The sequence below is a fragment of the Leuciscus leuciscus genome, assembly GCF_965113295.1.
Source record: "Leuciscus leuciscus genome assembly, chromosome: 7".
NCBI classification, from domain to species: Eukaryota; Metazoa; Chordata; class Actinopteri; order Cypriniformes; family Leuciscidae; genus Leuciscus; species Leuciscus leuciscus.
Window position 1 is genome coordinate 1,377,656 of NC_138731.1, and position 12,309 is coordinate 1,389,964.

The 12,309-nt window shown below is 36.2% G+C and overlaps 1 protein-coding gene and 1 long non-coding RNA gene across 2 annotated transcripts in view; one reads left to right on the forward strand and one right to left on the reverse strand.

Annotated features, from left to right (window-relative positions):
* LOC309502198 (E3 SUMO-protein ligase RanBP2-like) overlaps window positions 1–10,952 on the reverse strand; it is a 103,732-nt gene extending 92,780 nt beyond the window's left edge. Inside the window, 1 exon segment of the mRNA XM_082174476.1 lies at window positions 10,765–10,952. Within this exon segment, the coding sequence (XP_082030602.1) occupies window positions 10,765–10,836 (72 nt within the window). The 5' untranslated portion in view covers window positions 10,837–10,952.
* Window positions 6,684–10,029, forward strand: LOC309502203. The gene is made up of 3 exons (XR_014207188.1): window positions 6,684–7,549; window positions 8,433–8,466; window positions 8,715–10,029. It is a non-coding gene; the product is annotated as an uncharacterized lncRNA (long non-coding RNA).
* Window positions 10,953–12,309: the final 1,357 nt, after the last annotated feature.

A 12,309-nucleotide genomic window follows, 5' to 3' on the forward strand; every position in this document is an offset into this window, starting at 1 on the left:
TGCGTAACACGAGAATGAACCTCATTGGTTCTTGCTGAAGCTCAAACGTGCTGCGTAACACGAGAATGAACCACATTGGTTCTTGCAGAAGCTCAAACGAGCTGCATAACACGAGAATGAACCACATTGGTTCTTGCTGAAGCTCAAACGTGCTGCATAACACGAGAATGAACCTCATTGGTTCTTGCTGAAGCTCAAACGTGCTGCGTAACACGAGAATGAACCTCATTGGCTCTTGCTGAAGCTCAAACGTGCTGCGTAACACGAGAATGAACCTCATGTGTTCTTGCCGAAGCTCAAACGAGCTGCATAACACGAGAATGAACCACATTGGTTCTTGCTGAAGCTCAAACGTGCTGCATAACACGAGAATGAACCTCATTGGTTCTTGCTGAAGCTCAAACGTGCTGCGTAACACGAGAATGAACCACATTGGTTCTTGCAGAAGCTCAAACGAGCTGCATAACACGAGAATGAACCACATTGGTTCTTGCTGAAGCTCAAACGTGCTGCATAACACGAGAATGAACCTCATTGGTTCTTGCTGAAGCTCAAACGTGCTGCGTAACACGAGAATGAACCTCATTGGCTCTTGCTGAAGCTCAAACGTGCTGCGTAACACGAGAATGAACCTCATTGGTTCTTGCTGAAGCTCAAACGTGCTGCGTAACACGAGAATGAACCACATTGGTTCTTGCAGAAGCTCAAACGAGCTGCATAACACGAGAATGAACCACATTGGTTCTTGCAGAAGCTCAAACGAGCTGCATAACACGAGAATGAACCACATTGGCTCTTGCTGAAGCTCAAACGTGCTGCGTAACACGAGAATGAACCTCATTGGTTCTTGCCGAAGCTCAAACGTGCTGCGTAACACGAGAATGAACCTCATTGGTTCTTGCCGAAGCTCAAACGTTCTGCGTATCACGAGAATGAACCTCATTGGCTCTTGCTGAAGCTCAAACGTGCTGCGTAACACGAGAATGAACCTCATTGGCTCTTGCCGAAGCTCAAACGTTCTGCGTATCACGAGAATGAACCTCATTGGCTCTTGCTGAAGCTCAAACGTGCTGCGTAACACGAGTTTATCACAACTGATGTGCGAGTTGATCAAACTTATATGTGAATAAAAGCCTATATATGTGTTCATCACATATATAGTGTGTTCATATAAAAATGTTCATCATATAACGTGATCGTGCCTCTTCAGAAAGAAATTGGACTAAACCACTCAATTCATGGATTTGTTTTGTGATCTCTTAATGAACTTTTTGAAGTGTCAAAGTTTCAGTTGTGTAGCTGTCAATACAGGGATAGAAATCTCTCAGATTTCATCAAAAAAATATTTGTGTTCTGAAGATGAACGAAAGTCATATGGGTTTTGAACGACATGAGGGAGAGTAAATGAGAACAGAATTTTTATTTGTGGGTGTCTTGCTTGGTACCATTGTGTGTGTCTGTTCATAACTTGATTGAAATCTGTGTAAGATGTGTCATTCTTATTATAAGAAATCATGTCTGAACTGTACTCTCTGCTTAGAGCTGGAGACCACAGATAACGCATGATTACAGTGAGGGGAAGAATCACCCACCTCTGAACTAAAGATAGTGTCTAATTGGTCAGAACTCATCCAGGAGGCTGGACAAACATTTGAGTTTAAAATCTTAGATGAGACATGTAGACGGTTAGACGAGCAAATGAAGAGGCAGATCAAGATCAGAAGAACATGAGTTAAACAATTTCATTCAAGCCATCTAGCTACTCTTGTTTCACTTTTCTTTCTCTTACTTAGAACCGAGACTCTCAGCGGAAAAGAAAAGAAACTAAGTTTTGCTGCAAAGTTTCGGTCAACGATTCAACAGCAAAGCCTGCTTCCAGCTTCCAACTTCATTCACAAGACTTTCCATCCATCGCCAACACACCACGTGATTGGCTGCCCAACAATCCAGACACAAGGAGACCGCCAGCCCGGGAAACCCCCTTTTCAAGCAACACTGACAAAGGGAATCCCCAAAGGAATGCAAAGACAAAAGCGAGTATCCTCCAGACTCTAACTGAACTGGTGCATTTAATAACCCACCCAATTAATTGTTGATGGTTCGTTCAGGTCAGGTCTTATAAGAGCATATATTGCTAGAAACCTTTGTTTATTTTAATATATTTTATTTACTTCAATATTTATTCTTATAATATATTTATATATTGATTTCATTTAGCACATTTTCATGATTCAGTAATGTTTTTTTTGTTGTTTTTTTTTTAATAAAGTTCAGCACTGTTTACTGTGGAGTGTTATGTTTGTTTTTTTATCCAGTATCTTTTTTAAAAAAAACTATCGGTTGATTAATCATTATTGGCATGTACGGTCCAACCTAGTTATCGGTATCGGTAAAATCCACTATTGGTCGACCTCCAATGAAAACATTTGACCAACATGAGGTCTCGTGTCACAGTCAGTCTTTTTACATCAGTGCAAAACTAGGGTATGCAGATTAAGACAACTATTCATCAGCATGCATTGATTAATACATGTTGAGAAATCTATTATTTTTACTCAGCCCTACAGGTACATCATCTGTAAGTGTTCAGAGACAAGACCATTACAATAACACAATCAATCAGTCCATCAACATTCATCATTTCTCCATTTATTAGAGACGCGCCCCAAAACTGTATGAGTTATGATCTTATTAAACACTTCAAATCGTGCAATTAACTAAATCAAAATCTGAAGATAATCATGAAGTTTATAAACTTGATAATAGATGTAACTTATAACCTCAAATGTTGAGTTCTGCTCAATTATATGGGTTTACAGTGAACAAGTAGACATCTACAGTAACATTTATTAACTTAGACACTTTTATCCAAAGCAAGGAACAAGAGATTGATCTGAAATAATAAACACGTGCTAGTAATAAAGTTTTGAACATGGTTCAGAATATGATGAGCTAGAACAGGCAAGGATTAAAGGTTTTGTTCTAGTTAAAGGTCAACTTCAGCTAAAGCAGTAAAAGAGAGTTTCTCTTCAGGACAGGATAAAGTCACAGAACAAACACCGAGTGAAAGGGCCTGTTACACCTGGTCACTCAGATCAGGTGTAAATGCCCTCCGAAACGCATTTGAGACGGATTCACTCAAACCACATCAGTAAAAACTGAACAAAATCAGATTTTTTACTCGCATCTGACACAGATCGGAATTTGTTGCACACGTGTAAACGCAAATATACGCACGAGATCTGGGTTTTTTTTTCCACATTTGATCTGAGCAACTTCCAAATGTGGTTTTAAAATCAGACACATGTCCGATATCTGGACATCCAACCTACATCTAAACACGCATAATCCAATTAATCCAATACATAAGAAGGGTAACAGACAGGATTCAAGTAATTATCGACCAGTTTCTATTCTGAGTGTAGCTTCTAAAATAATAGAAAAAGTTGTGTATAAACAGATTTATGATTATGTTAGCAAGAATAGTTTAATTTATGATTTTCAATCTGGTTTCAAAAGGACATATTAAACAGATACTTGCTTATTATATTTGACAGATTTTATTAGGAAAGAGATTGATAGAGGAAATTTGTGTGGAATGGTTTTGCTGGATCATCAAAAAGCTTTTGATATGGTGAACCATTCAATATTATTGAATAAATTAAGTGCTATGGGTTTTTTGAGTACTGTAAATTCATGGATGGCGTCGTGTTTAAGAGGGAGAGTGCAAAAGGTTGATGTTGGAGGGATACTTTCTGAGAGTATTAATGTGAATAATGGAGTCCCACAGGGTAGTGTACTTGGCCCTCTTTTATTTTTGTTATATATAAATTATATCCAAGAGGTGTGTGAGTGTAGTATGTTTTTATATTTGCGGATGATGCTGCTTTACTAGTTTCAGATAAGAAGACTAATAGAATAGTCTTCTAATAGGGGTGGTGGTGGCGCAATGGATAAGACACATGCCTTTGGTGTGAGAGACCCGGGTTCGAATCCACTGTGAGACACCAATGTGTCCCTGAGCAAGACACTTAACCCCTAGTTGCTCCAGAGGCGTGCGACCTCTGACATATATAGCAATTGTAAGTCGCTTTGTATAAAAGCGTCAGCTAAATGAATAAATGTAAATGTAAATGTAGAATACAGGAGAAGTTAGGTGAGGAGCTTGTTAAAGGGATAGTTCGGAGTAATTTCAACCTAGGGTCCTTTGCACCATGACCTCGAGCCAAACACCCCCCAGAAGCCTTTTTTCCCTTGGTCGAACATTATTAAAGTTAGAGCTTATCTAGAGATATCAGCCGAATGGCTTAGTGCAGGCGCTAATGGAGCCAAGGATGTATCTCGTAAATTACCCCACTAATAATGCCCAGAATAGTACCAAACTAGGTACATCAGGAGTTTATTTAAATAACACTTGCCTGACGGCTCATGCTACCGCTAACCCTGACGTCGACATCACTTCACTTATTTGGGAAAAGCCCGTAAAAGTCCTGGCAGAAAGCGATGCATAAGGATGTAGTGTAACGACGCCCAGTTCCAGGAATGCACTAATATTTTGTTGGTAGTACCAGTTTGCAACAATTATTAGTTAACACTAAGTTGTTAACACTTCGGAAAAAAGATAATAATTCGTCGTTACACTGAAGTGAAGCAGAGTGGTTTGAGTCCTATTTCTCTGAGAGGAGCTTCTCTTTGGAGACAGGTCAATTTCATTCATCGCCTGCTTCTGTCACAGGTGAAGTGCCGCAGGGCTCCATTTTGGGCCTGATTTTCTTTTCTTTATATATCCTCCCTCTTCATTACACTTTTGAATCTCACAAGATCACATTTATGCGGATGATACATGCATCATATGCGTCAATAAAACCTGGGTCTACGTCCTTATCTGATTTGTTAACCTGTGTAAATGACATTAAAAGTTGGATGGGCGATCCTTTTCTCCAGTTAAATGAAAACAAGACTAAGGTCATTTTATTTGGCTCCCCCCATTTGGTGGACGTCCTGAGCTCTAGTTTAGAGGACCTCTGCAAGCCAATATCCGCACTCATGTAAAGAACTTGGGTGTTGTGGTTGATTCAGAGTTAAAATTCAACAAACAAATGAACTCTGTTGTCAGAGCCAGTTTTTTCCAGTTTATTTCAACAAGACTTGATTATTGCAATGCTCTGTATGCTGGTATTAACCAGTTTTCCCTATCACGTCTGCAACTGGTTCAAAATGCTGCAGTTCGCTTCTTAATGGGGAAGAAAAAGCCTGAGCATATCACCCCTATTTTGTTACATTTACATTGGCTACCAGTTAAATACAGAATTGATTACAAGCTTTTAACCTTGGTATTTAAAGCCTTGCACGGTCTGGCTCCAGTTTACATCTCAGACCTTATTTGTCCATACTCTCCCCAAAGATCTCTCAGATCATCCTCTGACAAACTATTAATCGTCCCAGTGTCTCGCTTGAAATCTAAAGGAGACAGAGCCTTCTCCATATGTTCCTCTAAGCTGTGGAATTCACTACCTCAATCTGCTAGGCTATCTTCTTCTTTATCTGAATTGAAGTCATCTCTAAAAAACTTATATTTATATATATATATTTTTTAAACTTATATATATATTTTTTTTCTCAGGTCTATTAATAACTTTGGATATGTTAGTCTTAGTGAGTTAATTCTTAATCTTGATTTTTTTTAAAATGTATGGTTTAAGTTGCTAATTAAAATTGTTATACTCTGTATTTTTGTGTGACTGTTATTTTTATTGTGTTTTGTGAAGCACCTTGGTCAGCAGAAATGTTGTTTTAAGGTGCTATATAAATAAAAGTGACCTTGACCTATCTGGAACGGTCTTAGTAATCTTATAATGTTAGGAGAACGTAGTGGCGTCCAGAGGTGGACAAAGTACACAACTTCCTTACTTGTGTGAAAGTACAGACACTACTGGTCAAATATTACTTCATTACAAGTAAAAGTTGTAAGGACCGATTTTTCCTTAAGTAAAAGTCCTCGTTTTTAAAAGAACTTAAGTATCAAAAGTAAAAAGTAAATGTCAATGCATTGTTTTATTATTGTTGCATTGTTGTGTGTAATACTTACAGTATCTTATGCCTCTGAATCTATGCCTGCCTTCCCTCATATCAATATCACATTTATTTCAAGAACACAGTTCCAGTAGTGGGATTGAATGTGAGATTGAATAAGTGCACTCAAAAACGTCCACAATGGTTTCATCAAATAGTGCCCAATTTAAAGTTTTTTTGGCTTTTAGTATGAATATGTTATCCTTACAGTTATCTGTAAGCTAGTGTGCTCCAAAACAATGTCAAAATTCACATTTAGAAGACCAAACCCAACGCTGAAAATTAAAATCAGGTTTATATCAGAATCCAGCGTCAGATTGACATTAATCTCCAACGTTGGATATAGACATTGTATTGTTGTTGAAAATGAAAATCGGTTTAAATCCGACTTTCATTTCCAACCTAAATGCAACCCTTGCAACCAAAACATCCCCTGACTGACGTTTACTACTCAAGGACCTTGACAGAAATGTAGTGGAGTAAAAAGTACGATATTTGCCTTTCAAATGTAGTGAAGTTAAAGTAAAAAGTTCCCAGAAAAAAATAATCCTCAAGTAAAGTACAGATAGGCCTTATCAAAAAAGTGTACTTAAGTACAGTACACACTGTAAAAAAAAACTGTAAATTTACAGGAAACTGTCTGTATTTTTTACAGAATTTTGCCGTTTTGTCATTATACAGTGAATACCTGTTATTTTACAGATATTTGTTGTAATTTAAAGATCCACTATTAAATTTACAGGTAATTGCTTTTATTGTGGTTTTACATTAATTTAACGTTTTTTAAAGGAAATTATCTGTAATTTTATAGGGTTATGTGTAATTTTACATAAAAAATTAAGTAATATTTTACAGATTATTTCTGTGGAATTAGAAAACAAAGAAAATAAGGTATAACTGCAGAAATCAGCAGTCACTTAACATGTTTTCCTTAAAGATTATTAAGCATGTGGGGGTTAAAGTGAGTTTTAAGATTTGTCCACACATTAGGCAGGCCTATTTAATTATTTATAATCTTTTAATTTTGTCTTGCAAATAGATGTTCATTTTGATCATCATTTGTATTTGCCCGTAAATTTCATTTAGGCCTATATTTTATGTCTTTTATGAATCGTTTTTCCAAATCTGCGTTGCTGCACATTGCGTGGCTTTGTGTGCGTTTGAATGTGTGTGTGTGTGCCCGCGCGCGCGGCCGCGCGCAGATTCAAATTATCCGCCATTACGTTTCGTTGCTTAGTCCCGCCCAGCCCACAACGGTTAGCTACAAATCTGTCTCTGTCGTCGATCTGTGTCAAGGGCAAGCGGGAGATTTGAATTCAGAGCTATAATCGTATTCGACAGAAGCAGCCGTGAGCAGGAGCGCTGCTGAACACATATTAGTTGTAGTCTGGTGTCGGTCAGTCCGGAAATAACGCGCCCTTTTTCAGTGAGCCTGGTTCGTCACAGCAGACCTCATCCCGACCGATCAACGGCTGAGGTAAGAGTCTAATACTACATGTAAATGATATTTTATATTACATTTGTGTTAAGTGGTTAGACTGTTTCCATGCTAACGTTAGCATTCTTAAATTATGTTCAGTCATAACTGGCGTCGAGGGCAAAACACAAATGCAGCATGGGTCTTTTCAATTATCGATCTGTGTTAAGAAAGATCAGTTGAACCCACTCTAACTTACTTGTTAACTTATAGACCTAAAACAATCTTTAGTAGACTTGTTATTCATATTAAAGTCCATAATTGTGTATAAAATCTTCGTTATGATAGTCAGTAACATTAAACCAATCTCTTAAATGGCGGGACATTTTGAAACCATGTCTGGAAGCTGAAAACGTTATTTTTCAATTTTTTTTTTTTTTTTTTTTTGTAAACATTTTTTTTTTACTTTATTTTATTATAGTAAAATTGTAGTAAACACGTTTTTAGCTGATTTTTTTACCATTGTAATAGCCACAGTTTTACTAAAAATAGGCCTACTGTGTTTCTTTTGTTTATATCGTAATAGTTAACATGACTAACTTTATTAAGACCGTTAAGAAATCGAAATACTGTCTGTAACTTAACGTACTTGTTGATGATATAGGAAAGCCTAGAACAGGAAGACTAGAATAGGAATACAACATGATGAACCCCTAGGTGTATCTAGGTCTAGGTCACAGTAAATCATATTCATTTAATGTTACTTTCTATAAATGTAACTTAGCTAAAATCACATGGCAGCTCAAAATATTACAGCTGGCCTTTCCAGCTCAGCTTCAAGATCATAGTCCGTTGAGTTTTTGCATTGTCCCAATGGAACATATTCTGACATGTGTAAATCTAATACTGAGTTTTAAAATAACTTGTGTGTGTGTGATTTCAGGTCACGTGGAAAGCAGATGATCATGGCAAACAAGGTATGGGAAGAATTCATTAAAACATAAAAATCATAATGGTTCTGATTCCATATGTTCATAACAGTCTTCTGATTCCATATGATTGCACTAAAAGTATGCACAAGGTTTGGATTTGCTACAGCAAGATTACGATTGTGTTAGATTCCACCCATCTTTCTTTCTTTTTTTTTATAGGCTCTGTCATTTAGAAACATGACTTTTCCTATCACTAATATCTTAATGACACATATCTCTACCTTTTAATCCAGCCAGATGATCTGACGGTTGCTGCTCGCATCTCAGCCTACCTGATGGAAAATTCTTGCTGGATGAATGACCTTCACCTTCAAATCAGCCTTGCCAAGACAGAACTGCTTATGGTTCAACTTTCAGCCAAAACATACTTGCTGTGATCCTGCTGATTTGCCTTATCATTAGGAGGATCAGGCCCTTCCTATCGGAGCTACACAACTCTCTTGTTCTATCCAGACTGGGCTATTGTAATGCTCTCCTGGCAGCTCTTCCAGTATCAGTCAAACCTCTGCAACTGATCCAGATGCTGCAGCAAGAGTTGTCTTTAAAGGTAGCCCTATGCCTAAACTCACTGCTTCAGATCTATGTGTCCTCCAGAAGCATGTGTTCTGCAAGTGAACGGCGCCTTGTGGTGCCATCATCCCAAAGAGACACAAAACCACTTTCACTGACATTTACCTGGACTGTTTCCTGGTGGTGGAATGACCGGCGCAACTCAACACATTTTCAAGAAACTGCTAAAGATCCATCTTTTTCATAAACACTTCACCCAATAATACTATATCTTTGTAAAAAAAAAAACCTTGCTATGTGTACTGTGCGACTAACTGGGACTTGTCACTGCACTTGTTGCTTTTTATTATCTTTAATTATTATCTTAATTGGTTAGTCACTTTGGATAAAATGTAATTGTAAATGTTAAAATAAGTTACACTGTAAAGGTATACGGTAATTGCTTTTTATTGTGGATATATTTACATGTTCTAAATTATATACTAAGCATCTATTTCCTATCAATCACTTATCTTGATGTTTAGTGTTTGTTCAATTACTAATACTGTAAATATGCAGGTATTCTGTACTCATACATTTAGTTAATTTAAAAGAAATTGACTGTACATTTGCTATTATTAAGAACTTAATTAGAGATGTTGTGAAATTGGATCGGTACAAATAAAAATAAAAACTGTAAATTTACAAACATTTGTATTTGAATTTATGTACTTGTGTGCATTTTTTATACATAATTTCATTGTTATTTTACACAGAAAAACTATATTAAAAGAAAATTACTGTAGATAGACAGCATTATTATATAAAATAATTGTATAAAACCTTAAATTTACAGTATTTAATTGTTTTAAAGGTGTATATGACTTTTTTTAAACGTTAAAAATCCCAATAATTACATAAGATTTTATGTAATATTAAAGATATAATCTGTTATTTAATTATGGAAAATTACTGTATTTTAACGAGATTGTTTTTTGCCGTTATTTTACGGTAATTTTCTGGCGCCCCAGCTGCCGGAATAATACCGTTTTTTCACGGTTTTTTTTTTTACAGTGCAGTAAATGTAGCCTACTTTGTTACTGTCCACCTCTGGAGGCGACGTTCTGAGTTGGTTATTTAATGGTAATGAAATTAGTTAGGTCGTCAATTCGTCAAGTCATATGACCAAAAAGTACGAATACATTACGTAACTGTTACGTCGTGTGTTAGCTGGGTAGGTATCTATTCAGCAAACTCGCAACTGAAAGTGAAAGTCAGCTACAATAAGTCGCAGATGTTCAATACACAGTCATCATCATTAAAAGTAAAGAAACTAAATTATTTTAGCAGTGCTGTTGCCGCTCTCTCCTATTACAGTTTTTGATTTTTAAATTAGCTGTTGAAAAATACATTCCAGCTCATATTTGTTGCTTTTCGGTGAATGCAGTTGAAACGGAGAACTGCATAGTCTAGAGCGCAGGAATTGAAGGTCGGATTTATATCCATTTTCCCGAGACACATTTAAATGTGACCAAGTGTAAATCAAATATTTTTGACAAATCAGATAGCTATCGGATCAGCAAAAAACGCATGAAGTGAACAGGTGTACTGTAAACAGAACCAAAAAAATACACCTCTCTGAAAGCCACTTCACTGAGGCGTTTCTGACAACATTTGCGTGGAAAAGAGAAAAGCGAAGCTTAGTGACTTTGAAACAATGACCTACTAAAGGAAAGTTCATACGAGATAACAATGAAGACACCGTCGTCTTATTCCTGACATCATCATAATTACCTCTTTCTGAGAGGGAAAGGAGCCTTGAACTATAGAAATGTATCTCTCCACCTCCGCTTTATTTCTCTTCATGTCTCCTGTCACACACGCTCCTGTCACACACTCTCCTTCTCCGTCGCTGTTTTAGCGGAGTATCACTTAAACACGGAGCAGCGTCTGTGATGACCAATGACACACTATCGCGCAATGGCACAATTTAGGGAACATTCCAAGCGGAAGTGATCATCCCTATTGCCCTCCTCCCTTCCAAGGGAGCCCTTGAAGTGGGCGATATTATATATATATATATATATATATATACACACACATACATGAGCGTTTCTTCAACTAGGGCTTCGTGAAGTAAAAAAAAAAAAAACTTGTTCAAAAGTCGCATAAAACTAGCACAGTCTCATAAGTTTAATAATTTGTATAGTTTTAAGGTCTGTTAGAGAGGACAAACTTAGATTACAAGAGAAATTGTTATTTTTTTCCGACCTGCAATGAACAAATGTCATTTCCACCACATCTCAATATACAGCTGTTATTTAACAATAGAATAACTTATTATGTCACTCAAGAATTGTCTAAGATCGTTTTTGTAACAATCAGTTTTTTTTTAAATCAGTTTTTCCACAATGTACAATAATTATACCTTTGTCAATGAGATAAATTAACTGCCCTAAGGACAAAATGCTGAACTGTACACCTGTCACACTCTGAAATGTAATATTGGTTTGGGCAAGAGCTTATTACAAAATAAATAACTTGAATTTTTATATTAAGTAGAGCATGATCTCATAAATTGTGGATACAATTTTAATGTGTGATGAGTTTTTTTAAATATTTTTAAAAAATGTGTGTGGTGATGGAAATGACAGGGTGTTGTGGAAATGACAGTGAATTAATCAAGTCATTAAACATAACCACCTGAGTACTGAGGAGTTTGATGTAGAAAACTGATTTGTCTCACAGATGAACGGTTACAGTGCATACTTAAATAAAAATAGATAAAAATGAAATCAATGAATAATATAATAATATATAGTAATATAATGTAGCGTAAATGCCTCTGGGTTAATGCGAATTAGCTCAAGAATATAGGGAATTTTGGCAATATTAATATTTATAACGCATGGTCATAATTCATAAATCGCATATGCATTTACTTTATCAATTATAGGAAATGCCTCGTTCTGTACTGTCTGATCATTACAGTTAAGAAGAAGTATTCCTGTTTACAAAACTCCAAGAAAGTTTGTCTTCTGGCCACGAAGACAAAACCTCTTTGGGTTTATAAATTAAAACTACTCAAAGTAGTTTTATAATATAGAGCCTGTAGCTTTATAGATCTTTTGTTTCATTGACTTTATAAAAAGTGGGTTTTCAAACACAGAGACAGTTAAAAGTATAAATGGGTTTATTAATAAAATGGCACACGCTAGAGATTATAAGCTACAAATATAAACGTACGTAAAATGCAAACGATAAAACAGACAAACATTTAAACATTTAACCGAACAAAAACATAAACATAGCGTGATCAGAATGAAAATGAAATGAAAG